The sequence below is a fragment of the Myripristis murdjan genome, chromosome 18, assembly GCF_902150065.1.
Source record: "Myripristis murdjan chromosome 18, fMyrMur1.1, whole genome shotgun sequence".
NCBI classification, from domain to species: Eukaryota; Metazoa; Chordata; class Actinopteri; order Holocentriformes; family Holocentridae; genus Myripristis; species Myripristis murdjan.
Window position 1 is genome coordinate 4423610 of NC_043997.1, and position 25514 is coordinate 4449123.

The window sequence follows — 25514 nt, forward strand, 5'->3', positions numbered from 1 at the left end:
GGATTCAGTAACTTTACCTGTAACAGATTCCCAGTTGGATCACAGGAGCCACTGGACAGACCCGTTTCCACTGGCTGACGAAACAGCTCTGCACCTCATGAGGAAAAATTCATTTTCACCTCATGATCCTAAAGTGTATTTTTTGTTTTTTCAGATTGAACACTCTGCATGTGGCCGCTGGTGCCACTTTCACCTTGTAAATAACTCTGTATTAAACCACCACATGTAAACATCCCAGCAAATCTTTATAATGCCAAAGGACAACATTATGCATCTCAACAGTTGTACTTCAGCAGACATTACACAACTCACACAGATGAGAATTCACCACCATAAATGATAAATGAAGTGAACATGCATCTTTGATTTAAAAAATGTCTTTATTTGGCAGTTCTTGAACAACAAACTAGAAATGCTACAAAAAGGCATTTAACTTAAAATCATGTTCATTCAGCAAAGTGAATTTCCTTTATGACACATAAACAGAAATGAGTCCTTGACACTGGTACAGTGTGGAAGTTTTAAGAATCATTTAATGCATAAATCTGTGTAACAATGATTCCAATGAACGAAATATTCAAGCATTCACATTTCAATAGTGCTTTTACACCCATTTACGTTTTTTTTTTTTTTTTTAAATCTATGGGTTGTATTTTTTATGAACTATTTGTGTAATCTTATCATTACAGTTACAGTCAGTGAGAGCCTCAGAGCAACAGAATAAAAAGAGACCCGGAGACATCAAAACAGATTAGAAAAATGACTAAACATCTAAAAATCTAAAATATAAATTAACAAATAACATAAAGGTCTTTTTATAAATATTTTTATAAAACGTCTAAGCAACCTCTCAAGTCAAAAACACATCACAACATGTTAGAACAAAGCAGGCAAGGCAAGGCAAGCTACCACCAAAAACTGCTAATACTTTCAACTGCATAATACCTCCTCACATATCTCACATTTACGATTATAAACTGAGACGTCTACTTCCCTGCCTGTGATGGTGATCCATGGATTAACACGTCTTCTATAATTTTCATTATAAATCATTCTGGATTAGAGCATCATCCAACTCTCTGAGGTGTAAAACACATTTCCAGAGTGTGCTGTGTACACTAAACAATTTAAAAAGGTGCGGCACTTGAGCCTGAGCTTATCGTGGTTTTGCCAGACAACTTTAACATCCTTCAGATCTGGCAAAATCAGAATCAGTATTTCTTCATTTCCTAAGGGCAATTTGGTTGCAGACATTTCATACAAAGACGGAGAAATGGTTCAAACAAGATGTTCTTAAGTGCATTTTTAAGTGAGCGTAAATTGAAATCACTTACACTGAAGCATTCAAACTTCTGCGTTTATGTACATTTCCTTGACTTCCTGCATGCAAATATCCTCCAGTGATCCACCAATCCCAGCATAGAACCTCACTCTTACTTGATGCCAAGTTCAGACTCTTGTGCAGATGCAGGAAATCTACACAAAGACACGTCTGAACCCTAAATACGTGTCAAATCGTGTCATTTTATATGCAGATGATACTCTCGTTTAAGTGGAACCTTCTCATGTAAGTAACTTTAAGGGGAAGAACTTAGGGCCGCTTTGACTCCACTGACCAAAAAATACACTTATTAGCCTTTAATTTATCAACAACTCAAGCCGACAATGAGACGCACACAGACCCAACTTTTCCTGCTTATTCCGTTTGTCTTTTTTTGTCCGCTGAGTCTAGTGTTCTCACTTCAACACAACTTTACATACTGCACCTTTGATTGCAGAATTGGGAAAAAAAACCCTCAGGCATCACATGAAATCAAATAAAAAACTCAGAGGGTTCCTGTTGATGCTGAGCCCTGTTTGATCCTGAAAACTTAAAAAGGAGGAATGGATGAGAACGATCTGTGATGTCTGTACTCAGGACCGGCCTGATACCAAATCAAACACACCTGCTTCACATCAGTTACACCATGACACTGATCCACTTCTTCTACATGTGAAGGTAACTCCGTCTCCAGGTCGTAGAAAACACATAAATCAAGATGAATGTCCAATGTGGAGCTGCATGCATGGTTAGGAAGAGGAAAAACTGAAATCCATTTTTTTTTTTCGAGGTCACAGGAGATTTGCATCCTCACAGTCCAGGAGGTGTGTTTATTCCAGAAGACGCTGCTTGGCGTCAAGAAACCACAGCGTCATTCAGTCCATCAGCATGTTTGTGGCACCACGAAAGCTCCTTCATGTCGGTGCAGCGACTCACTTGAGGGTGAGGCGCTGCTGGTTTGAACTGGACTTTAATGATCGGCTGAGTTACACTTTCATAATCCTGGGTGAAAAGAAGCATGACAGAAAACAGTGGTTTGTAAGTGGATGCATAATCACTTAAAAATGAAAATTATGAGCATTGAAAGGTAACAGGTACGCTAAAAGTTAATTACACCTGCTGCAACTCCATTATTGCAATTTTTTTTAAATTAGTAATAAAACTTTACACTTTAATTTTTAGAAAAATTGGACAGTATGTATTATAGCATTCTATGACCAAAACTAACTACTAATATGCTCTGTTTCCTTTATTTTACAGCACTGCATTGTTCAACAGTTAACAGCATTAGTGTTGGAAGCTTCTTTCTTCTTTGATTTTTTGCATGTTGTACATTTTTCTTTGTTGTTTCTAACTTTTGTTTGTTTCTGATGCTGCTGTCAAATATGTCTCAAGATCAAAATCCCTAATCTCGGCTGAAAGGTGAAAGACTGAGAGATTAGATGTCTTACTGGTTGTTTTTCTTGTTTCCTTGTGCGTTGACAGCAGACAACACATAAGGAAAGGCCGGTGAGGCTCAGCACCACTGTGACGATGACGGCCACAATCCAGGCAGTCGGCCTCGACACCTCACCTGTCAGGAGCAAGCAACACAACACAGCACAGAGGTCACTGAGGTGTTTAAAAGAAAACAGAAAAAAAACTGCAGCGTCACTGCATCCAGTAAAAATCGCCTGAGCGAGCTGCGAGTGTTTTCTCACCTTTACCGTCCGGCTTTTCCTTCTCATCCGGATTCACTGTGGTGATTTTCTCAGCAGGAGTTGGTGGCAATGGCTCTGGAAAAAAAAAAGAATATTTCTGAATTATTAACACTGCCATAAAAACAAGAAAGGTAACAAAACTGCAAAACTTCTACAAGAGCCTCAACAATAATCCAAAATGTTAGAATGATTATTTTAAATTGTGATTTATTCCCCTCTCTCTAAAATGGATATACTGTGTGGCATTGAGGGACAGAGTTTATTTTTGCAAGAACAAGTATTTGTATAAGAACCTTTATGTAATTTTCAATATTTAAAATGTTCAATTACCATATATTATATTCAATTACCATATAATTAGAAATAATTAATGTGCTAATGGTAATACTGGTAATAATGGTAATAAAAATTTAATGAGGTGCTGGGGTTCCCCTCTCTTTGTTTTCCGCCCCGGCCTGTTAGATATCTGGCCCTGTGCTCCTGCTCGGTCTGAAACAGAAACTGATTTACCAACAACAACAAGCTGCACGAGCGCCTCCTTCACGCGGTTCTTCAGTTTGGGGATGAAGCATTGGTATTTCCCCGCGTCCTGCAGCGTCACGTTGGTCAGTTTGAGCGCCATGTCGCCGCGGACCAGGCCCCGCCTGGACAGCAGCGTCCTGCCCGAGTACCGCACGTTCTTCATGAGCGCGTCCTCCTGTCCGTGGCGGTAGAGGTGGACGTATTTCCTGCGGTTGAGTTTGTCTCGGGGGTCAGGCGGCAGGTCGGCTCTGGTCCACTCCACCGTTAGGCGCCGCACGTCCAGCCCAGGCTCCAGGTGGCAGGGCAGGGTGACGTCATCGCCCACCATCGCCGCTATTGGCCGAGTGGAGCCGATCACCTGGAACTCACCTGGGAAACAACACAAAGACATAAAAATGATCAAAAACCACAGACTGGAATCTACTTCACTGTACTACAAAAAGTGGTGATGATGAAAACTTTGAAATATTGAATTTTCACATGCAATTAATTAAAATAAAGTGACAGAAGACTATACAATAAGTCAATAATTCAATGGGTGTATGTTTACATATTCTCAAGTCCTTATTTCTGTATATATTGTTGTAATATTATTGTTGGACTAATGTTTGTATTTTTACCTAATGCGCTTTTGTGATTTTTCTAATGCATCTGTTTTAATTTCTCATTTACTATTTCTTGTAATTTCACTTATGCTCAGGGGTGGACTGGCCATCGGGCACACCGGGCATTTGCCCGGTGGGCCGATGTGCTAAGTGGGCCGACAGTCCCCCGACACTTTTTTTTTTTTTTTTTAAATTATTATTATTATTATTTAAATAGCTGACCGTAAGATCAGTAGATCAGTGGCCCGATTGACACTGGGCTGGCCCAATCACATTGCTAAACAACCCCTTTTGCGTAGTTTGGTCCCGCCTGCATAATGATTTCATAATGATAAAGTCATTGCAAGAGTTTGTTTACTCAGCACCGGGCCGGTCCCTGAGACACGCTGCTCTGCGGCCCATTGGTTATTTGTCTTCACTGACACGGGGCTGGCCCAATCATATCACGAGCCTGTGGCTCGGTGCACCGGTGTGCAGTGCAACGCGAGTCGAACGTTATCTCATAGGATCTACTGAGATGGAGAGGAAACGCAAAAGTGGCGCAGAGAAACTGCGAGAAAGAAAGCGGCTGTCAATTTTCAAACCGATCGAACTTTTTCGCTTTTTCGTAATTTATCAATATGAATGAACAACAAGCCCAAACAATGCCAGAGCAACACAATTCCCGATGGTAGAGCGGATAGTGCCCCCCGTCTGCCATGCAGGAGCAGAGGTCGCGTTAACCGAATATTTTCCGTCATTGACGGTTTTTTTTAAACGGTGACGGAAAAATCTGAAGGCCATCTGTCATTTTGACAGATTGCAGTTCACACCCCTGACCACTTGGTGGCAATGACAGAGCTGATAGCAGTCCGGTGCGGTGCCAGTTCTCCGGCTTACCGGTGTGACTGCGAAAAAAAAATCTGGGTTCTCCCAGCTTTATCTAACAGACATATCTCTGGATCCAATAGAAGTGCAGCTTTCGTTCTCAACCACACTAACAATAGGCCTCCTAGCCAATCAGAAGTAGGGCGGGGGCGGGACTTGGGTGTTGACAGTGAGGCGCTCCATGTACCGTCCAAAGTGAGCCTCGTCAGCCTTCAGTGACGCACTGCAGCCCACAGGATGGACTGCAGGTTAATGAAGCCCGGGGAAGACAGCAAAGACATCTCTTAAACCGATGATGTCGGCGCCGACAGGATTCGGCATGCCTACTTTACATATCGATATCTCCTAGACCGTTTATGACATACAGAAACTTAAAAAAACATCTAAAACCGGAGAAACGGAGCTTTGCGCCTATATACAGTGCCATCACGGTAACTCCTTTGGACTACTGACACTTCAACCGTCCAATCACAGAAGAGTCCTGAACCAATGGTGCGACCGAAAAAAAATGAGACGGTTTCTGAGAGCAGAGAACCGGAGCTTTCCGATGGTGTGCGAAATCACTCAGTCATTGCACAATTCTGACAATTCTACAACCATAGAAAGCAAAATAAATCAAGGCGGATTTAGTTTAATTGCAGGGTTAATAAGAATAAATGGCGATGGGCTTGGAATGGCAATAGATAGTTACAAGATAGTTAATATTTCAAATAATGTATATATGTTATATGATTAAATTTGCCGCATTCAAAACGTCGCGGCAGTTGAGTGGCAGAAGTTTCTTTAAAAAGATATGGTTTGGATTTTCTGTTCAGCTAACTTTGGACTGAATATTAATTAAAAATGAATGAAAATGAAATGCTATTGAATATGTCCTTATCATTTAAAAAATTAAAGTGACTGGTAAAAATAGATCATGACGGGATTTTTACAACCCTGTCAGTCAAAATGACAGACAACGAAAAAGTGTAGCGCGACCTCTGTGCAGGAGATCTTGGGTTGCACTTACTGATCTGAAATAGATGCCCAAAAGGTGTTGGCCAGTTGTGGCCTGTTCAATAAAATAAAAAAGTTCAATTCCTATTCATCTATTGTATTTCATTGTTCCACTATAGTACTATAGGCCAGTATGATTGGGGCAGCCAAGTAATTTGACATATTTGAACAATTTTTTAAAAAAGTAACGTAATAGTTACTTTTCCTGGTAATTAATTACTTTTTAGTAGAAGTAACTAGTAACTATAATTAATTACTTTTTCAAAGTAACGTGCCCAACACTGCTGATGACAGCTAACTAATTGCATGGCATTATGGCTTTAAAGAGTTGCACAGTTGGTATACACATTTAAGAGAGCAAAAAGACCGGAAAGGTGTGCGTTATCGAATGTGGTGGGCCGGTCTGGTCCAAAATGCCCGGGCCGATTTTTTGTCCCAGTCCGCCCCTGCTTATGCTTATATATAATTTTTTTTTTCTCTTGAGAATTTCAGCAGCTCCAACTGACCTGATTTCTGCTTGGGGATCAATAAAGTATTTCTGAATCTGAATCTTTTACTTTGAAAAGCTGTAACTTGCTGTAAAACATGCCTGCAGTGTGTGTTCTGCTCTGTAAATGTGTCCAGGCATGTTCATGAAGAGGGAATCCCTCGTCATGTGACCGGCCGGCAGTCACATGACACACAAACAATCGATCCCTGCGTTCCAAATCGCATACTTATACTTTTTACTTTTAGTATGTACTGCAGCTGCCCTTACAAAGTATGTAGTTTAGTATGACATATGCATTCTAATTCTTTTTTTCCCCTACTAAATAGTATGGTAGTATGAGTATTGGAACGCAGGGAATGTCTGTCATTGGCTGCTTTTATGTTGCCTTCAAGGCCACCTGGGAACTCCCAAGTCCCGTCAGGAAAAGTACTGTGGAGCAGCTGCACCAGTGGGAACTCCGACTGAGAAATTCAGGTGGGATATCTGAAGCCCCAGTCCCAGTCCTCAGTCCCAGTTCCTGCCTGGCAGCAAAAACCTGTTGCCAGGTGAAAACTGTAGCACACACAAACTGTAAAGACCCAAATAAAACTTTTCCCTTTCTGCACCAATTTTGTTTTTCCAATCCAGCTGAAAAATGTGGGTTACATGCTGAAAACACAAAATGACCAAGTTGAGCTCTCAGACACGACCAGCGTGGGACGTTGAAACTGGGCCCCTCCCAGCTCCCAGGACGTCCCGAATGCGATGTACGAGGTAAGAAGAGGTAAGGGTTAATGACGGAAGCAATTCAAATGTAAATAATTTCAAGTTTGGGCGCGCTGAGCCGGTGCCAGCAGTCGCCCACAGAACGCTGAAGCTTTAATCACCACAATAAAGTCCCTTCTCAGCGCTTCAGGTCACTGTGTTCAGTTAATTACACAAATTAAAATTCCTCTTCAGCTCATTATTAATTCACCACAAAGAAGCCTGGCTTGTTCTGATGTCCACTGTGGCGTTTTTCAAGTTTATCACCATCACCATCGTCCCAGACACACATGTTGGAGCTATTTTAGCCGTTTTAGGAATTTTAGTAGAGGACAGTAGAGGAACACGATCATTTTCATAGATTCTGTGTTAGAGTAACATTATCCGAGGAGTTTGACTCACCTTCAGCTCGAGCTGAACACAGAAGTAAGACCAGACAGGTGAGGCTCTGTGTTAAAATCCAGAGTGAGGAAGAAGAAGAAGATGATGAAGAAGAAGAAGCAGAAGAAAAAGAAGAAGAAGAAGAAGAGTCGCCAATCCTCAAAAAGTTCATCTGTCAGCAAAAGCCGGAATGCGAGACGTGAATCAGAGCGTCTTCCTCCTCCTGCTCTGTGTGGCAGACAGCAGCTGGGACACACCGCTTTTATTGTTCCACCTCAACACGCTTCGACACCCCGCCCACATTCCAGACAGACAGGTGTGTGTGTGTGTGACCCGGCCACCAACGCTTATCTTTATTTTCCCATTATGTAATGGCATGTAAAGTAGTCATTCAGGTTCCTTTGGAAAAAATGACTTCACCACCAACAGCACTCAACACTCTAACCCAGTTTCACCTAATTTTTGTTTTTCTGTTTTGTGAAGCCATAACAACAACAACAACAACAACAACGACAACAACAACAACAACAACAACAACAACAAAACAAATCACCTCAGCACTACTATATCCGTAGTTTCAGCTCACATTGTTCCCTGAACACACATGGTCCTTCATGTCAATATTAATCGCCTTAATTCTATTTATGTTTGCTTAAGTCAATGTCAAAACATTCTTGATCCAAGCAAAAATGAACTAAGCAGGATTGGGCAGATTTGGAAAACAAGATTTTTTAGCGCTTAAGATGCAACTAAATGACGTGTAACACTCTCACACTGTGTGTGTGTGTGTGTGTGTGTGTGTGTGTGTGTGTGTTGTTGTTGTAAAGCTGCTTTCAGATTCAAAATGAACCATCATCAACAACAGGAAGCCCTAAAGCATGAGACGTTATTTTTAAAGTTGATATGAAGTATGTAAGCATGATACCTACAACATTACGACCCTCCTCCCTCTCGTTTGTCCCTTTCCACCCGTCTGACTTGGAAACAACTCGGTGATAAAACTGCCTCTTCACCTTCTGATTTCAAGTTCATTTGTCGCAGCATTTCCTTTTCTTGGTGCTTAACCAGAAGCAGCTGTTGTGGCCACCAAAGTTCACCAAAGACAAGCTTATGGATGGAGATTTGTTGAAGTCATTGTCATTGTAAATCATTGTAGTGCATTACCGCCACCTACTGGACACTTTGTTCACTCCCACTCCCAGACCCAGACCCCGAGCTGAAGCAGATCCCTCCCTCCCTGAGTAAATGTCCCAGCTCGTCCCCAGAAACGTCCACTACCTTCAACAATCAAGATGTTTCATCCAGAAACATCTTCATCCTCTCTGATTTCCTCTGTATTTTATCATTTTCCTCGGATCTCCTAAGAGCTTCGGTGTAAAATAATCCCTCTTCTTCTCTGATTTTTTTTCACTTTCACCTCTTTAACCTGTTTCGGACGTAGTGCTTCTTCTTTACAGGTTCTCCATCTTCCTTCCCTCATCAACCACGTCCTCTGTCTCTTTACGTCCTCGCCCTGTAACTCTTAAGATCCAGGTCCATGCTTTCAGGTGATTCCCCTTCAAAAGTCGAGCACACCGAACTCCTGTCCTCCTCCTCCTCCTCCTCCTCTGCTCTGACTCGTCTCGGCCTTCTTGCTTCCCACACACCTTCAACCTCCAGAAATGTTACTTACTACCCCGCTCCTCTTCACCTCTGACCCGAGTGGAAAGCTTCCCACGCAGCTGGTGGTCCTCAGATATTTGAATCTTCAGGCCTTTCTCTCCTTTTTTTGGCATCTCCTGGCCATGCACTAGCAGGTGAATTTGCTCTGTTGCCCTCAGGTCGTCGCCGATCAAAATCTTTTATTGTTTCGGCCATCCGTCTCTCAAATTCGTCATGACGCACTTTATTGACATCTTACGGGCCTTAACTTTGTCACTTTTCTATCTAATGTTTCCTGATTCCACGGGATTCCCAGCGTCTTTGTGTTTTTTTTTTTTTTTTTATTCTATGTGTTATTGTATGGGCTGTGTTCACATGTTGTCTTCCTCTCTCTCTCTCTGACACTTTGACACAGATTCACTCATAAACATCCCACGTGTGGTTTTCCTGGCTGATCTGAATCTCTGCAGGTTTTTTAAGCGACAAACTTTCCGACCACATGTGGGCTTGTGTCACAGGATGTCCACAAAGTCTCTTTACCATTTAAAAAAAAATCTATCACAAAAGCACTCGATGAGATATGTTCATCAGATTTGTTCTATGTCCTCAGTGGTTATGAAAGCTTTTAATGACATTGCATTTGTGTATTTCAGGTTGACCACAGACCAATGGATTCCCAATTCCCCGGCCACCTCGTTCAGCAGATGTCACTCCCCTGGACTTCTTTCAATGGTTCTGTTAAAGTTATAATGTACCAAACAAAGATATGGGACGTCAACGACCTGAAGCAAAAGGTCACTGATGCCATTGCCCCCATTGATGAGGCTCTGCTACAACCAACATGGCAAGAAATTAAAGAGTACCGTCTTGATGTGCTTCGTGCAACTAATGATGCCCATATAAAAAAAAACTTCAATATCTACTCCTCATTTTGTAATAATTTCCACAGATTTATCGATTCATTCAAGGGACTTTATGGACACCCTGAATTTCACTTTTCCTCTTTCTCCTCGGCCTCAAACTGATTTCTCAGGTTGACTTTCGCTGTCTGGCTCCTGCTCCGGTGTTGATTTCCTGTAAAAACCAGCTCCAGCTCCAGCCAGCCGCTGATCCGTCTCTTTTTAGCAGCTGCTCAAACGGCGAACGACAACATCCAGTTCACCATGGACGTTTGTCCGTCATGGTTTGGGGTGTTGTTGTCTAAGTTTGATTGCATTTTTCATCGTTCGAGTGTCAGTCATCATTCACAGTCAGTCCTGTATCCCCGCTCAGAGCATCTGGAAATGTGAGTCATTTACGTCCTCTTGATGGGCAGGGTAGTCTCCAGAGAAGAATATCCGATATGACCCGATCTTTTGCTCGGTAGCGATGTCCAGCAAAGCGGAGTCTTCTTTGTGCAAGAACAACTGAGACGTGAGAAACGCCGCCAAAAAATCTGAGCTCTGTTGGGACGGTTCCTCAGTGGAAATCAGACCCACTTTGTGTCCAAGTCATGAGAGTAGCCCACAAAACAAAAAAAGCACAAGAGGGGAAACACAGAATGCTGACACATCCGGTGCAATGAGCTTTTGAGTCTCGCCGAGGCTGTCAGGGGATGGCAGGAAGCTGTGGTCTCTGATTGCGACTGAGTGTGTGTCCCACCTCCTGCAGGCGAGTCACTCAGCAGCAGCTCAACATGGAGATAACAGCACTGTGCATGGTGGTGGGTGAGTGCTGTGTCTGTTTGTCTGTGTGTCAGATAGATGGATAAGATTGTCAGTATTTATTTGGCCGCCGCGCCGCATTTCCAGGTCCTATCTGTGCTCGTTGGCTGAGGGAAGATGCTCGTCTGTTTTCACGCCAGCTCTCGTACGACACGGCGTCGACAGACCGGCAGCCAAACAGCAAACCTGCAGTCACCGCGCTCAAACCCACTCTGCTGGCCTCGTCACCTCTAACCAAAGCCTATTTTTTTTTTTTTTTTCAGAAAATTTGCTTAAAAGTAGGTTGATGAGTCCACCCGGCGGTGTGTCTCACGTCTCGGTTTGACACATCTAGAGGACAAAACGCTCGGTAAACAAGAACCAGAGACAAATAAAACAAAAAAAAACAAACAAACAAAAAAACACCAACAATAACAAGGGCCGGAAACTTGACAATGTTGTCGTGAGATTTAGTGAGTTTTCAACCCCGCCAGTGACTTCTTCCTCAAAAGTGACTGGAGGCTTTTTCCTTTGCATTTCCAAACTTTATGGTGGGAAGGGCCAAAGGCAGCGGTTTGTAAAGCTGGCAAAAAGCAGGCAAATCGTGTTTTTGTCTGTGTTCATGTGGCCTTTTCAAGCATCATGGCATCCCAAACATCTGACTTGTTCATGTCTCTCAAACAAAAAGCTGATAGAACTATAAAGCTGTGAACGGCAGAAACACACAGCATCTGTTTGAATTTAATGTTGCTGCTCAGAATGTGAACACACCACCGTCACCTTTAACATCCCGTTTCCTGTCTGTCTTTGAGCTCGTCTCTCTCTTTGTCTGTTTGTCTTCCAGCGTCTCTGAGAGTCGTTCCCAACAGATCTCAGTTCTTTGTGTACGAGTCCGTCTCTCTGAGCTGTGAGGAGCAGGGAAGCTCCTCTGGATGGAGACTTGAGAGGAACATTACAATCCCCACGACGGAAAGCCTACAGAACCTGACAGAGTTTGGAGAAGGAAATGAATCCCATCGTCAATTCCATGACCTGTACCCATCAGACACCGGGGTGTACTGGTGTGAGTCTGGATCGGGACGGTGCAGCGACGCCGTCAAGATCACTGTGACCAGTGAGTAGATTATCATCCTGCTGTCCTTTGTATTGCTCAGCATGTCGGATGCATGATTCACTTTTTTTAAAAAATCCACTGTCACTGCAATTTCTGCTCATTTTCTGTGTTCACGTGCATCACTACGTCTTTAAATCATCTTTAAAACACAATAAACAGCAGATAAAGCACTTAGTCATGTGATTTTAATTAATTAGAGGTAATACTGGCCCACTGCACTGTGGGTTTATAATCCTGTGGAGGCTGTGAGATTACAGGCTCTACATAAACTTGAGTTTTCAAGTCAAGAGTCAAGTCAAGAGAGGTTTATTGTCATTTCCACATACATAGAGACGAAATAGAGTACTCGGGGTTCAGTAGCAGCTGGATAGGTAGAAAGGTAGAAAATAAATAAAAGTGACACTGTTCTAATAAATAGTGCAAAGGTATAGCAGCAGCAGCAGAGGTAGATTGCAAATGAGTTGCACATTGTATTGCATGTGTGTTTGTATTGCACATTGTATTGCACATTTACGAGTGTCCATGTTGTCGCCAGACCGATGGTGTATTGTTGAGCAGCCTCACTGCATCCTGTGATTGACAGGAGGTGCTCCTCACAGTGCAGCACAAATATCAGGAAATGTGACGCCCTTATTGTCGTGGCTAAATCATTAAAAAAGCCAACATGTTTTAGCATTGGTTTAGTTTACGTATTTATTTGGGAGAGAAATACAGAAATCAGAGAGGCATAAAGTGGCACAAAAGGCGTCGTAGGTGGATAAGAACGAGTTTGGCTTTAAAGCTGCACCTCAAACCGTCTCCTCGTACTCCTGCCTGATGGAAACTGTGTGACTGTGCAGCTGGTTCTGTGATCCTGGAGAGTCCTGTCCTTCCTGTGACGGGGGGAAGTGATGTCACTCTGCGTTGTAAAACCAAGACGACTCCCTCCAGTCTCACAGCTGATTTCTATAAAGATGGCTTCCTCTTCGGGAGCAGCTCCACAGGAGAGATGACCCTCCACAGCGTCTCCACGTCTGATGAAGGTTTCTACAAGTGCAGCGTCTCTGACTCTGGAGAATCACCAGAGAGCTGGCTGGCTGTCACAGGTCCTTATTCTTTATTCTTTATGCTCCTTTTTAAAACATTAGTGAAACACCTGGTGAAACCTGCATCCTCGTATTCACTCTGACTCTGGCTTTGTGTGATTAGTTGTGTGAGCAAATGATAAGGAATGTAAATAAGTATTTAAAATTATTTTTGTTGCACTTGTGCACAAACATAAGACACAAAGTGCTTGACAAGGGCATTATACAACATATATTAACATGTATAAAAAGCTGAAAAGACAGAACATATGAAGAACACGGTGCTAAAAAACAATACAAATGGAGAACATTGCATAAAAATACAGAAAAGTACACTATAGGTGCAGTCAGTAGAAAATAGATTATTAAGGTATACAATGAAAATGATTAGGAATAAGTAATAGGTTTTTTTTTAAGGTGAGTTTAAATTGTCATGATGTGAGAAATGTTCACTCAGTGCAATCTGAAGGAAAGTCAGATTAAAGTCCTAATCCCTCAGTGGAGGCCGGGACAAACACAACTAGCAGCGGTCAGCAGGGTTTGGACTTTGGGACTGATGATGTTTTATTGTGAAATTTAAGGTGCTGCTGCTCGTTTTGGCCAGCAACAGGAAAACAGGATTTTTCAAATTTAGGGACGCACCAAATTGATAGCACGGCCACTGCAAACACTTCACATTTAGTCTGAATGAACACACCTGCATAGAAATACTACAGGTGGGAATGTGTGTGTGTGTGTGTTAGAGTGCACATCGGGCCGACCCGAACCGACAGGCATTAGTGTCCAAACCCGACCCGAACCCCAGATTTTGCTCGTCCTCCATCACTAGGTTCTGTTTACAACCTGAAATATCCTACGTGCTGCCTTCAGTGTTGTCACGTAAACTCCAGCACTGTACAGGAAGTTGCCCAGAACAGACAGCAGGTCCATCATTTCTCACTAAAATAACACCAAAATGAACAAACCCGAACATAATTTCTAAATATTTGTCTGAATCCGTCCAGTCCCATCCGGTCCTGACAGGCCGGGGTTGAGTATCGGTAGTATCTGGCCAATATCTGATTATTGAATTACTTTTGAATTGGTGCATCCCTATATTTTTTTTTTTATTGCCGGCAAGATAAAGCTCAACAACAACAACAACAACAACAACAATAATAATAATAATAATATGCTGACAATCTCTACAATGTTTACCCAAAGGAGCACAACAGAGTTTAAAGTCTGTACCTCCCACTCCAATATAAATGAATTCACCACAGCATGGTGTTATCTGATCTCTTTAAACGGCCACTTCCTGTCTTTAATATGAGCCCCGTCTACCAGTCTGTAATCTTAATAAAAAAATCAGGTCAGGATGAGGCTGTAACTCTTCTAACAGTTTAACACTGAAGACCAGTGGGGCTATAGCGTGCTCTGTATATTAAATAAACTAAAATATCAGTTTATTTTGTTTTAAAACCCAAAGCGGAGAGCAGAGCGAGCTTCTCAGTAAAAACAGCGGAAACGAGCGGCTCACAGTCCAGGCGGTGACATTTTAGTGTCGGGCGCCACAGGGCACAAACAAAACAAACTGAACGGAAGAGAAAGACCTGCAGACCTTTAACACCAGGGACCCCCCCGCCCACGCCACACACACACACACACACACACACACACACACACACACACTCACACACACACACACACTCACTTGGGCTGCTGGCTGTTTGTTTCGAGGCCAAACTGTGGTTTCCCTCTGCTGCAGTTTCAGCTCCTGAGCGGCGGCACAGCGACGAGAGCCTCCTGCGCGTCCTGCTTCCTGTGGTGGGCGTCTGCCTGGTGATGACCTTCGCACCGCTGCTGCTGCTGCTGCTGCTGAGGCGGCGTCGGCGGGGTTTCTGCTTGACTCGCAAAGGTGAGAGGCCGCAAGGTGATGCTGCTGCTGCCAAAGTCTTCCTGTTTACACTGTTTTTTGTTGTTTATGCTGTTGAAAACTGATGGGAACGTCAGGTTGTTGTTTTGTCCTTGTTTGTGATGACCTTATGTGATTTTGGGTTGTTGTTTTTGTTGACAACAATCTGAGTGACTGAGTGACTTGAGAGCCATCACTCCTTTAACAGAGTGATGGCTGATGGGGATCCTAATAAACTAATAAACACAACGGCAAGGTGATGTTTCAAAAAGTAGCAGCTACTTCGCGGAAAATGTCATTTCTAAATTTTTAAGCATCGTCATTGTTTTGACCTTTAATCCTTCGAAACCTCAGCAAATTCACTTGATTTTGTTCAAAAACACAAGATAAAAGGTTCGCAAATTAGAAAAAAATAAAAATTTTTAATTTTTTAAAAATTCTCAAAATTAGCAACAACAAAAATTGCTAAAAATTAAAAAAAGGAGAGAATCTTTTTATTTTAAAAAGATTTTAAAATAAATGTATTTATTGTTCAGTTTGTTTTAGAGAATAATAAGTTATACAAATTTTAATAAAAAAGAAAAAAGTAAAACCTTTCCAAATAAGACCATCCATGGCCTCGAGGGTTTGTAAAGGGTTCGTAGAAAAATTCTACCACTTTACCAGACGTGGACACAGACGCCTCTGAAACAACGGCATCACCATGACATCAACACAACACAACACAAAGCACAAAGCACAAAGAACAGAGGCTTTAAGGAAGGCAAAGGAATGTAAAAACTGAAAAGACTCTCCAGCGGTCTGGGCCAGATACGGACACTGAAAACACGTTTGTTTGTGTTAGAAGTGGCCCAACCCAGGTTACATCACCACCCACCCACACGCAGCGCACTGAGACTCCACCTGTCGAGTTTTCTTGGGTGCAGAAACGTAGAGAATCTAGCATACTGCTGCCGTTTGCTTCCCGACTTCCTGAGAGAGAAAATCCAGAGATCAGTGATGTTCCTGGGATCGCTGGGGGTTACGGGTCTTTTAACATCAGACCTCTTCACCCAGGTGACCCAACCGGGGTTGATCATGTCCCGGCCTGCATCCCAGCAGCAACGAGCCATGGTTCTCCAAGCCCAGCGTGGGGCTTCCCCTCATGGGCCTCCTCCACATGTCCTTCCCAAGGCACCGAGGTCCCTCATGGTCACGTGCTGCCAGCCCGGGCTGAGCAGAGCTCACCCGGCCTCCAGCTTTGTGGAAAGGGAAGGATGGAATTGACTAGATTTTGCTGGAAATTCAAGATGAAACAACACATTTGATCACCTGTTACGCACCAGCTAACATGAGTATTCAGCCACTTCCTGACTGATGTTACTGTCTGACAGCGTTACATGATCTGATGGGAAAGACGCAAACTGATTCTGAAATATCAACACATCTTGGACTTGTTTGTTCTTAAGTCCACCAGCTGAAGCCTGGAGGTGAAACCCTCTGGCTGTGCTGAAGCTTGCAGAGAACGTTAGCAGGGTAACGTTAGCAGGGTAATGTTAGCAGAGGAACGCCAGCAAGGTAATGTTAGCAGGGTAACGTTAGCAAAGGACCGTTAGCAGGGTAATGTTAGCAGAGGACCGTTAGTAGGGTAATGTTAGCAGTGTAACACTTGCAGGGAACATTAGCAGGGTAATGTTAGCAGCGTAATGTTAGCGGAGGAATGTTAGCAGAGGATCATTAGAAGGGTAATGTTAGCAGAGGATCATTAGCAGGGTAACACTAGCAGAATAGCATTAGCAGAGGAATGTTAGTAGAGGAAAGTTAGCAGGGTATTGTTAGCGGGGTAACGTTAGCAGAGGAACATTAGCAGGGTAACGTTATCAGGGTAATGTTAGTAGGGTATTATTAACAGGGTAACGTTAGCAGGGTAACATTAGCAGAGGAACATTAGCAGAGGAACATTAGCAGGGTAACGTTAGCAGAGGAACATTAGCAGGGTAACGTTAGCAGGGTAACATTAGCAGGGTAACGTTAGCAGAGGAACATTAGCAGGGTAACATTAGCAGGGTAACGTTAGCAGGGTAACATTAGCAGAGGAACATTAGCAGGGTAACATTAGTTGGGTAACGTTGGCAGGGTAACATTAGCAGGGTAACGTTAGCAGGGTAGCATTAGCAGGGTAATGTTAGCAGGGTAACATTAGCAGAGGAACATTAGCAGGGTAACATTAGCTGGGTAACGTTGGCAGGGTAACATTAGCTGGGTAACATTGGCAGGGTAACATTAGCTGGGTAACGTTGGCAGGGTAACATTAGCTGGGTAACATTGGCAGGGTAACATTAGCTGGGTAACGTTAGCAGGGTAACGTTAGCAGAGGAACATTAGCAGGGTAACATTAGCAGGGTAACGTTAGCAGGGTAACATTAGCAGAGGAACATTAGCAGGGTAACATTAGCTGGGTAACATTGGCAGGGTAACATTAGCTGGGTAACGTTAGCAGGGTAACATCTGTGATGTTCTGCTCAGTGGAACACAGAGTTTAACTCCAAGCTTTAGCAGGTAGTATTTTTTAAAAAATGTGTTTGTTTGTTCATATTTCAGAATAATTTGTGTCTTACGCATCGTGTCATGTAAATCGAACAGCAGCACTGTTTGATTCTAACATTAGCTGCTGTCTAACGGTAGCTAACAGGTGATCAAATCTGTTCTTTTACCCTGAAATATGACCTGATATTCCTTCAGGTTTTTACGATCCATTGTTTTCTCAGCTGCTGGTCAGTCAGGACGCAGTGAAACAACGCCATCTGTCCGATTCTTGGAGCGTCCCACCCTGGGTGTGGCGGCGGACGCTGCCGTGTGAACGCCGTGCATCGCTCCACTGAGAACAAATAGCATCTCCAAAAAAGCCATTCAGTATCATGAATAAATCACAGCCCAACTGAACGGTGGACTGATTTGTTTTTGTACGGACGGCTGAGAGGAAACCCCTGAAGTCTTTCTGCGATTCTTCTCCACTGAAGCAGCTCCAGGTTTTGTTTGGTTTCTGGTCGGTCTGGTTCCTGGCAGCACAGCTGACATCCTGATTAATGGACAAGAAAACTAAAAGTGTTTTTCATTTTCCAACCTCTCCCAGGTCACACAGGGCTTTAAATTTATTCTGACCATTTCTGTTTGTATTTTTCAAATCGTTTTGTTATAATTTCACTATTTGACTATTTGAAATATTTTGACAATAATATTCTAACGCTGTTGACAGTCACATTGTGCTGCACATTTTGCTCGCTCACCAAACCTCAGGATGTGTTGTCGTGTCTCAGGTTTTGGAGATGCCAGACGATGTGATTTCTGTCTTCCCACCGAGGCTAGAGTCTTAACCCTCCTGTTATGTTCACATTTTTGAACATCCTTTATGTTTGGAGTCAATTTGACCCCTGCAGTTTAAACTTTCACAAAATTATTATAACTAAAATTGTTACCAAAGTTTATGTGTCAGGTACTTTATGTTTCTTTGCTGACGACCTAAATAGTCCTTTAAATAAAACATAATCCCCCCCACCCCCACTTATACATCCAGTATTCGTATTACTCGACAATGGAAAAATATTCAAGTCACCATAAAATCTCACTGACTGACCTAAAATTGGAAAGAAATATTAATTGTTGGTGTTTTAATGGCTTTATATTATTTCTAAGTACAGATTTGTGTTATTTATAACCAATACGTTACAAAGTGTGTACAGGACATTGGAAACATATCATCATGTGAATTTCATGTTTACCCGGTAGAACCCATTACATTAGGAAAACTCATTAAATATGAAGCAAAAAAATGATGTTAATTGTTTATTTAGAGACATTAAACACTGAGTGGGGTCAAATTATTATCTGACAAATGGCTTCCTTCTGTTTTTAATCACATAATTTCTTTATCAGCCAAAACATTTTTCCTCAAGGCAAATAAATGTTCAGCCTGTGTGGTGGAGCTGAAGTTTGCAGTTTCCGCTCAGTTTGGTTTGATTCCTGGTGATTTTAGCTGCGGCCCTGTGGGCTCCAGCTGCTGTCTGACTGTCAGGTGTGTTGTGCTGCAGCCGGAGCCGAGCCTGCAGACGTGATCTACGCCGACATCAGCATCACGGAGGAGGTGCAGCCCAAGAGAGAGACAGGTACACGAACCAAACACACACCTGACAACTAACAGTGAAGCTCTGCTGAACATTTCAACCAGTAAAACCTCCACAAACCTCTAAACATCCTCTCTCATCCACCTGTCCCTTCAAAATAAAAGCGTGTCTCTCTCCCAAATTGACAGTCCATGTCATCGGCTCTTTAACCCTAAACCCAAACCCTGACCAGCCTCTTGAACTCTGAATCTTCCTCTTAATTTTCCCCCAAAGTGGCTTCAAAGTCAGAACAAAACATTTTTTTCCATGCAGCAGCACAGAGTCTCCTCCATGTTGTGTCTGTGGCTGCAGAATCACATCAACTAGAGAAGATCTGCATGTCCCGAGCATCATTTCATGGTCTGCACAGGCTCCTGAACTCAGCAGCTCATGTTTGGGAGCTTTGGAAACCTCAGGGTCTCCTCCAGAATTTAAAATAAAGCTCAACCGCTTTGGAAAATTATATATATAAAGGCAAATATTTAAGACCATGGTTTGAAAATACTTGCATATACATAATACTGTGGTGTGTAGAATCAGTGAATCTACATGAAAAATGTCTGAAATATTAATTCTGCAGCCTACAGGACGATATCAGACTCTGGTTTCTATGTAAACACGGGTAACCATGCGGTTTTATGTTTTTGTTTGCTTTTATAACTCTGCAGTTTCTATATTGGACTGTAAAACTATGTGACGCCTCAGTTTGACGTCATCAGTGTGTTCCATGATGTGTGTGTGTGTCGCTTTGTTTAGAGCAAAGTCCTCTCGTAGGAACCTTCCTCCACTGCTCTTATTGGTCCCCGCTTGGTCACATGACAGCCATCACCATGGTTACAGTAAAACAAAACAACCATGAGTGACGGACAGCTAAGCCCCGCCCCCAGAGAGTCTGACTCACTTATCTATGGTATGTATGGTATGGTATGTGTGTGTGTGTGTGTGTGTGTGTATGTGTGTGTGTGTGTGTGTGTGTGTGTGTGTGTGTGTGTGTGTTTTCAGATGTGTCCGCTCCACCTTCTCCCTACTCCGCAATAAGAACAGGTAAATATAACTTTTGCCAAGCAACAGCAACATACACATTACAAATAATACAAATAATACAAATAATAATAATTCTGTAATCTGATTCCAGCTGGCATGGATTACATTGTGATCTGTGTGTTGATGTATAAGCTTAATTTAGTTCATTTTTAAAAATTGTTGCATGATTTTTTTTCTTCATTTTCTCCACAGGTGGCAGAAAGCAGAAGACTCTGACTCACCTGGATCCTTCCTTTTCATACTGACTTTCTTCTTTTCTTTGTGAAGATATCCTGGACCTGCTCTATTTCTTTCTCTTTTTTTTCTTCTTGTTGTGTGTCTTCTCTGCTGTGACAGTTGTTTATTACCCGCACAAATAAAAACTGAAACTGAGCCACTGAACTGAGGGGTTTAGTCTCTTGGTGTGAGGTTTCTGAGAGCGGCGTGGGTGGGGAGTTTTTTATTGTGAAAGGACGAGGTCGGGACGAAACCTCCCTGCAGGTCTGCTGCTCTCACACCAGATTATCATGTCTTTCATGGGGGGGATTATTTTCTTATCTCTGCCTTTTGAAGAGGTGAAAGGGCATTTTGAAAACCACCTTTTTGATTGATTGATTGAGCATTTTGTTTCGAATATGAAATAACAGAACAGCAAAAGAGTTTAAGCTAAACAAAAAAAGTGCATATTCGAACACCCACCCACCCACCCACACACACACACACACACACACACATACATGCATGCATGCAAAAGCACCAAAAACAAAGAAAATGAATGAAAACATAGCGCAATAATACATGAACATGTAGTAATATGAACAAAACCCAGAAAAGATACAAAAACATAAACAACATTATTCATTAACCTCATACTTTCTTTCTTTATAGCTTGTTTTATATTGATTAATATTTTTACGTTGCTGTAACTTCACACTAATACTGTTCCACAGCTTCACCCCACAAACTGATATACAAAAACCCTTCCTAGTTGTGTGAATACTAAACATTTTGAGGTTTAATTTGCCCCTTAAGTTGTAGCCCCCCGTCATGATCACTGAATAATTTTTGAATATTTCCTGGCAATAATTTATTTCTAACATAGAAACATTATCTGTGCTGCTTGGAATTCAACGATGTCTGTAAATTTGAGCGGTCTTGACTCTAAAAAAAAAAAAAAAAGTGAGTTAGTGTGATCCAGATAGCCGACTTTGTGAATGATCCTTATGGCTCTTTTTTGCAAGATGATTAATGACTGTAATGCTGTTTTATAGCTATAACCCCAGACCTCAGCACAGTAATGCAAGTATGGTAAGACTAGAGAACAGGAACAGGGACAGAACTGTAACAGGATTGCAGTGAATGAAGGGGTTTTCCTCAGAGCAGCGAAAGCAGAAGCCGAAACCACAGGAGTCCCTTCATTTGAGCCGTTAATTCAGTGAACTCACCCTTTATTCCAGCACGTTTCCCAGTTTTCCCACACAACAACAGTTCAGGTGTTGCAAAATCAGCACCTGGCCAAGAAGCGCTGAGTCGCTGCCCTGATGGGAAACGACTCAGATCCCTGCACTAAACAGCAGAGCTATTTTAAATATTATATTGCAAATCACCTGCAGTCGTGCAAAATGTTTGTTTCACCCACAACATGACACCAAGCATGATGTTCGCTAATGAAGGAAGAGTTTTAACCCTCAAATTTACCAACATCTTTTATGTTTGGGTTCAATTTGACCCCAGCAGTTTAAAGATCCACAAAATTGTTATAACTAAAACTGTTACCAAAGTTTACGACCTAAATAGCCCTTTAAATAAAACATAACCCCCACCCCCACCCCCACTTATACATCCAGTATTCCTATTATGCGGCAATGGAAAAATATGCAAATCACCATAAAATCTCACTGATTGACCTAAAATTGGAAAGAAATATTAATTGTTGGTGTTTTAATGGCTTTATATTATTTCTAAGTACAGATTTTTGTTATTTATAACCGATGCATTACAAAGTGTGTACAGGACATTAAAAACATATCATCATGTGAATTTCATGTTTACCCGATAGTACTCATTACATTAGGAAAACTCATTAAATATGAAGCAAAAAAAATAATGTTAATTGTTTATTTAGAGACGTTAAACATTGGCTGGGGTCAAATTATTATCTGGCAAATGGCTTCCTTCTGTTTTTAATCACATCATTTCTTTATCAGCCAAAACATTTTTCCTCAAGGCAAATAAATGTTCAGCCTGTGTGGTGGAGCTGAAGTTTGCAGTTTCTGCTCAGTTTGGTTTGATTCCTGGTGATTTTAGCTGCGGCCCTGTGGGCTCCAGCTGCTGTGTGACTGTCAGGTGTGTTGTGCTGCAGCCGGAGCCGAGCCTGCAGACGTGATCTACGCCGACATCAGCATCACGGAGGAGGTGCAGCCAAAGAGAGAGACAGGTACACGAACCAAACACACACCTGACAACTAAGAGTGAAGCTCTGCTGAACATTTCAACCAGTAAAAGCTTCACAAACCTCTAAACATCCTCTCTCATCCACCTGCCCCTTCAAAATAAAAGCGTGTCTCTCTCCCAAATTGACAGTCCATGTCATCGGCTCTCTAACCCTAAACCCAAACCATGACCAGCCTCTCGAACTCTGAATCTTCCTCTAAATTTTCCCCCAAAGTGGCTTCAAAGTCAGAACAAAACATTTTTTTCCATGCAGCAGCACAGAGTCTCCTCCATGTTGTGTCTGTGGCTGCAGAATCACATCAACTAGAAAAGATCTGCATGTCCCGAGCATCATTTCATGGTCTGCACAGGCTCCTGAACTCAGCAGCTCATGTTTGGGAGCTTTGGAAACCTCAGGGTCTCCTCCAGAATTTAAAATAAAGTTCAACCACTCTGGAAAACTATATATAAAGGCAAATATTTAAGACCATGGTTCGAAAATACTTACATATACATAATATTGTGGTGTGTAGAATCAGTGAATCTACATGAAAAATGTCTGAAATATTAATTCTGCAGTCTACAGGACGATATCAGACTCTGGTTTCTATGTAAACACGGGTAACCATGTGGTTTTATGTTTTTGTTTGCTTTTATAACTCTGCAGTTTCTATATTGGACTGTAAAACTATGTGACGCCTCAGTTTGACGTCATCAGTGTGTTCCATGATGTGTGTGTGTGTGTGTGTGTGTGTGTGTGTGTGTGTGTCAGTTTGTTTAGAGCAAAGTCCTCTCGCAGGAACCTTCCTCCACTGCCCTTATTGGTCCCCGCTTGGTCACATGACACCCATCACCATGGTTACAATAAAACAAAACAACCATTGGCTTTGACATGAGTGACGGACAGCTAAGCCCCGCCCCCAGAGAGTCTGATTCACCTGTCTATTATTAGACAGACTGGTTTCTGCTGTGAATAGCACCTTATCTATTAATGGTATGTGTGTGTGTGTGTGTGTGTGTGTGTGTGTGTGTGTGTGTGTGTGTGTGTGTTTTCAGATGTGTCCGCTCCACCTTCTCCCTACTCTGCAATAAAAACAGGTAAATATAACTTTTGCCAAGCAACAGCAACATACACATTACAAATAATAGAAATAATAGAAATAATAATAATTCTGCAATCTGATTCCAGCTGGCATGCTCATAGATTACATTGTGATCTGTGTGTTGATTTATAAGCTGAATTTAGTTCATTTTTAAAATTGTTGCATGATTTTTTTCTTCGTTTTGTCCACAGGTGGCAGAAAGCAGAAGACTCTGACTCACCTGGATCCTTCCTTTTCATACTGAATTTCTTCTTTTCTTTGTGAAGATATCCTGGACCTGCTCTTTCTCTTTTTTTTTTTTCTTCTTGTTGTATGTCTCCTCTGCTGTGACAGTTGTTTATTACCCGCACAAATAAAAACTGAAACTGAGCCACTGAACTGAGGGGTTTAGTCTCTTGGTGTGAGGAGTGGGCGGGGAGTTTTTTATTGTGAAAGGACGAGGTCGGGACGAAACCTCCCTGCAGGTCTGCTGCTCTCACACCAGATTATCATGTCATTTATGGGGGGGATTATTTTCTTATCTCTGCCTTTTGACGAGGTGAAAGGGCATTTTGAAAACCACCTTTTTGACTGATTGATTGAGCATTTTGTTTCGAATATGAAATAACAGAACAGCAAAAGAGTTTAAGCTAAACATAAAAAGTGCATATTCGAACCCACCCACCCACCCACACATACATGCATGCATGCAAAAGCACCAAAAACAAAGAAAATGAATGAAAACATAGCGCAAAAATACACGAACATTTAGTAATATGAACAAAACCCATAAAAGATACAAAAACATAAACAACATTATTCATTAACCTCATACTTTCTTTCTTTATATCTTGTTTTATATTGATTAATATTTTCACGTTGCTGTAACTCCACACTGAAACTGTTCCACAGCTTCACCCCACAAACTGATATACAAAAACCCTTCCTAGTTGTGTGAATACTAAACATTTTGAGGTTTAATTTGCCCCTTAAGTTGTAGCCCCCCGTCATGATCACTGAATAATTTTTGAATATTTCCTGGCAATAATTTATTTCTAACATAGAAACATTATCTGTGCTGCTTGGAATTCAACGATGTCTGTAAATTTGAGCAGTCTTGACTCTAAAAAAAAAAAAAAAAAGTGAGTTAGTGTGATCCAGATAGCCGACTTTGTGAATGATCCTTATGGCTCTTTTTTGCAAGATGATTAATGACTGTAATGCTGTTTTATAGTTATTACCCCAGACCTCAGCACAGTAATGCAAGTATGGTAAGACTAGAGAACAGGAACAGGGACAGAACTGTAACAGGATTGCAGTGAATGAAGGTGTTTTCCTCAGAGCAGCGAAAGCAGAAGCCGAAACCACAGGAGTCCTTTCATTTGAGCCGTTAATTCAGTGAACTCACCCTTTATTCCAGCACGTTTCCCAGTTTCCTACACAACAACAGTTCAGGTGTTGCAAAATCAGCACCTGGCCAAGAAGCGCTGAGTCGCTGCCCTGATGGGAAACGACTCAGATCCCTGCACTAAACAGCAGAGCTATTTTAAATATTATATTACAAATCACCTGCAGCCGTGCAAAATGTTTGTTTCACCCACAACATGACACCAAGCATGATGTTCGCTAATGAAGGAAGAGTTTTAACCCTCAGATTTACCAACATCTTTTATGTTTGGGCTCAATTTGACCCCAGCAGTTTAAACCTCCACAAAATTATTATAACTAAAATTGTTACCAAAGTTTACGACCTAAATAGCCCTTTAAATAAAACATAACTCCCCCCCACCCCCACTTATACATCCAGTATTCCTAT

General features: G+C 42.0%; 1 protein-coding gene and 1 long non-coding RNA gene across 2 annotated transcripts; one reads left to right on the forward strand and one right to left on the reverse strand.

Moving 5' to 3' along the window:
* Positions 1-558: 558 nt before the first annotated feature.
* LOC115377013 (uncharacterized) lies at positions 559-16133 on the reverse strand. The gene is made up of 7 exons (XM_030076867.1): positions 15899-16133; positions 15685-15705; positions 14821-15048; positions 3532-3912; positions 3022-3096; positions 2773-2894; positions 559-2323 (listed from the first exon to the last, which is right to left on the reverse strand). The coding sequence occupies exons 1-7, from the start codon at positions 16131-16133 to the stop codon at positions 2177-2179; spliced, it is 1209 nt and encodes a 402-aa protein (XP_029932727.1). The 3' UTR covers positions 559-2176.
* Positions 16134-22510: 6377 nt separating this feature from the next.
* LOC115376432 (uncharacterized) lies at positions 22511-24097 on the forward strand. Its single transcript, XR_003929802.1, has 3 exons — positions 22511-22620; positions 23673-23714; positions 23911-24097. It is a non-coding gene; the product is annotated as an uncharacterized LOC115376432 (long non-coding RNA).
* The last annotated feature ends 1417 nt before the right edge of the window (positions 24098-25514 follow it).